This window comes from Grammomys surdaster, unplaced genomic scaffold (assembly GCF_004785775.1).
Source record: "Grammomys surdaster isolate TR1022 unplaced genomic scaffold, NIH_TR_1.0 255, whole genome shotgun sequence".
Taxonomy (NCBI): domain Eukaryota; kingdom Metazoa; phylum Chordata; class Mammalia; order Rodentia; family Muridae; genus Grammomys; species Grammomys surdaster.
The window spans coordinates 10,555,295-10,559,031 of NW_021604696.1; the positions used below are offsets into that span (position 1 = coordinate 10,555,295).

The following is a 3,737-nucleotide window of genomic DNA, read 5'->3' on the forward strand; positions in this document are numbered from 1 at the left end:
TCTCCTCCTCCTTCTACTTCCTCTTTTTTCATCTCCTCCTCCTTCTTCCTTATCCTCCTCCTTCTTCCTCCCCTCCTCCTCCTCCTCTTCTTCTCCTTCTTCTTCTTCCTCTTTTTCATCTCCTTCTCCTCCTCCTTCCTTCTCCTTCTTCCTCCTCTTCTTTTTCTTCCTCTTCTTCTTCCTCTTCTTCTACTTGTTTCTCTTCACCTCCCCCTCTTCCTCCTCCTCCTTCTTCTGCCTCTTTTTCATCTCCTTCTCCTCCTTCTTCCTCCTCTTCTTTTTCTTCCTCTTCTTTCTCTTTTTTCTTCTACTTCTTCCTCTTCCTTTTCCCCTTCCCCTTCCCCCCTCCTCTTCCTCCTCCTCTTCTTCTTCCTTTTCCTGCTTGGGCTTTATAACAGGGAAGACTGAAGAAAGTATTCTAACTCCTTCTAGTTACCAGGAACTGTGTAGTAGACACTTTTGTGGTATTTATGGGACTTGGAAATCTTTCCGTTAACCAATCTGAGTTAATTCAGCAAGTGACAGCTTTATGTACTGCCATCCTCCTCCATAAAACAGGACTGTAACAGCAGCAGGCAAAGAGGACAGTGTGTGAGCTCACTGAGGCTAGATGTGGCTTGCCTTTAGACTGGTACCTTAGTATATAGAAACTCAATATAGTCAATGGATGCCCCTTGAGGATGGAGCACATGCCCAGCTTGAGTATTGATTATTACCATCCTCACAGCCCCCTTAGACAGAGAAAGACGAAGCCATGATCTTTATATTACATCACCTGAAGAGGCTGTATCTTAACTTTGAATCTTTGAGTCTGGCTTTAGAAACTCATCACCTGGGTTATCACCACATAAAAACAAGGCACACCAGGCCAGGGATTTGTCCCAAACAAGTGTAAATTACACAAAATACAAATCCTATTATTACTAATGATGCTTCTATCAATTCGCCCACATGGTTATAATACCCATCCTGTTGTCTGGGCTAGAGTGCCGCTTTAAGCTTCGCTGGCCCTGGAAAGACTCGGGTTGACATATTTGCAGTGTCAGTGCCTTTTGCAGGCTGTAATGGCACCTAGAAAAGAAAGAGAAGTGTTCCAGGTCTGAGTTCAATTCTGAACACGCACACGCACACACACAGGCACATACACACACACCCCAGAACCAAGCTAAGAACATGGGAGAAATACATGCATTTCATCTTTCCTTAGATTGATTATGGATAACATCCTTTGAGATCCGTAAGAGCCAGCAGTATTTTCAGAATTTTTGTTTGTTTAATTAGCCTTTTTAAAAAATTTGAATAGAAAAAATATCTAATCAATCTTCCCTAGGTGAGTCCACACCCCTTTCACTGATTTTTTTCTTTATTTCTTTTTTTTTAACCTTAAGATTCTAGAGTTTACAAAGCAGAGTCAGTTGATGGGGAATATTGAAATTTGTCTCTTGTCATTTCACTTTTTAACTCTGTGATTTGCTCAGAATTGGGTTCTCAAGCACAGTGCTTTAGCGCCCTCTGCTGGTCAAAGGATATTCATTTACACAATAAAAGCCCAAGAGTTTATTGTGAAATATCTAAATTTCATTTAGAAAGAAATAATACTAGGAGGTCATACGTAGGTCCTCTAACACCACATTCTGCAATTTCATTACTAAATTAAGTTTATCTTTTGAATTATAGAAAACTCTGAAGTTTTACAAAAGGCTGGGAGGAATAGAAGTAATTATGGTGTGTTATACATTTTTTTTGTATCTTTTAAAACCATCTCTACTGATATTCCTCCAGTCTTCCTTTTCTCCTTCCCCCTCCTCAGTAAAGGTGCTCTCAATTTTTAACCCTTTCTTCATATCAGTGTGTCCTAGTATTCTCCTCTCCAGAGCTTCTTCGTAACCCTTACCTCAAGGTCTCACATTTGAACACACCAGCACTTTCCTGCAGGCCACACCTCAGAGACTCTTTCTTCCTATATGGGCAATCGAGTACCTCACAAACCAGCTTCTAGAGGTTTGGGGGCTCTAAGCTTCCTGTTTTGTTTGTAGATGGTAGTCAATCCTTGAGGCGTCTCTTTTGACTCACATCGGACAAGCAAGCACACTGCCAAACAGCCTGAGATACTACTTATGGCCAGGACACTAGTTACTTCTAAAAACACTGTAGGTGGAGGTTATGGAAAAGACCTGAAATATAAACTCCAGCTGCTCCATCCCAAAGCCTGTGAGTTAACGTGTGAGTTTCTCTGTCTCCTCTAGGTAGTTTTTTTTTTTTTTGCATATCCCTAACAAATCTGCCTGATAATATTATCAACAGAAGTACAAGAGACCTTCACACTATCCTAAGACTAGTTCTAGAAATGTAGCTTCTCCGATATAAGGGGAGAGCTGGGTGAGAGCCAGACACTTGAGCCCGGCATATTTGCTACGTCATGCTACCATTGACATCCTGTGAGGGGATCTTTACTGACCTCACCTCACACGCAGATACAAGTACTGTCACGTGACAAGGCACTTTCTGACAAGGGTACATTCAGATACATGTACCCTTAGGCTACATTTCTCTGTAGAAACAAAATTTAGTGTGCTTGTATAAACCGAGATGGTATAGCCTACTACCCAGTAGGCTATGGACTCTCTGGAGAGTGTATGTATATAAGTCTATCACTTCACAGCGGGTACTATATATGTAAATATGTAGATAAAGCCTGACTACTCCTAGGTATAGCTGAGGAAGACAGCCAACACTCAGTTAAGCGGAAGAGGACATTTATCCAATCGTGGGACTTGTTAAAGGCTGGGCACATGAGGCTGCTGATGGCGTTGTAGGGCAAACACTATTTGGAAGCAGGGGTGTTTTCCACTGTCATGGCAAGTGAAGTGCAACAACACATGTGGAGGACACTGACAGTCATGTGTTGTGTACGGACTTGGTCAGAGGGCTATGCTTCTGCGTCTTGTGCACAGAGAGGACCATACCAACATTTCTGCACACGGGATAAATATGATGTGTTGTAACACCATGATGACCTCAGCAGCCACGGGTGATAGGAACCACCACTGCAATGTGCACACCGTTAACTGAACCATCCGTTGCTGCTGTGTGGCTGTAAGTGTGCCTCCGTCTTCCCGACGGATACTGGATCCGGATCTTAACAGCACTTGCTCTCTGGTTATTATCAGGCTTTAACAGAGCAGACTCCTCTTTGATGCCACGATTATTGAGCTAGAAACACTGCAGATACGAAGAACGACCCCTTCCTGAGCACATGAGATTCAATCACAGGAGGCCCCAGCTGTTTGATCTATCCCCTGCAAGGACACAGGGGCACCTCATAAATTAATCATTGGGTTTTATATGGACAATCAAAACCACCCTGTGGTGTGACTTTAAAATAGATGCATCAGCTGGCTTTGTTTTTAATTCCTTTTTGTAAGGATCCCAAATTGTATTTCTTATCCAGTTAGCATACACCCCAAACATCTGTATATACCATGATGGTTTTTTTTTAAACGACTTTGGTTTTACTTGTTGTTCCCTTTCCTTAGATAAAAAGGAATTTGATGCATTTGTATCCTATGCGAATTGGAGCCCTCCTGAGACTGAAGCCACAGGATCTCTGAGTGAGGAACACTTGGCTCTGAATCTTTTCCCAGAAGTGCTAGAAAACACATATGGATACAGCTTGTGTTTGCTTGAAAGAGATGTGACCCCAGGAGGAGGTAGGTCTGCAGATGTGACCCCAGGAG

The 3,737-nt window shown here is 42.5% G+C and overlaps 1 protein-coding gene across 3 annotated transcripts in view; it reads left to right on the top strand.

Annotated features, from left to right (window-relative positions):
- Nucleotides 1–3,737, top strand: part of Il18rap (interleukin 18 receptor accessory protein) — a 30,411-nt gene that overhangs the window by 22,804 nt on the left and 3,870 nt on the right. For all 3 annotated transcript variants that reach the window (XM_028775403.1, XM_028775405.1, XM_028775404.1), the window contains one exon: nucleotides 3,537–3,710. In XM_028775403.1, the coding sequence (XP_028631236.1) occupies nucleotides 3,537–3,710 (174 nt within the window). The remainder of the gene's footprint in view (nucleotides 1–3,536; nucleotides 3,711–3,737) is intronic.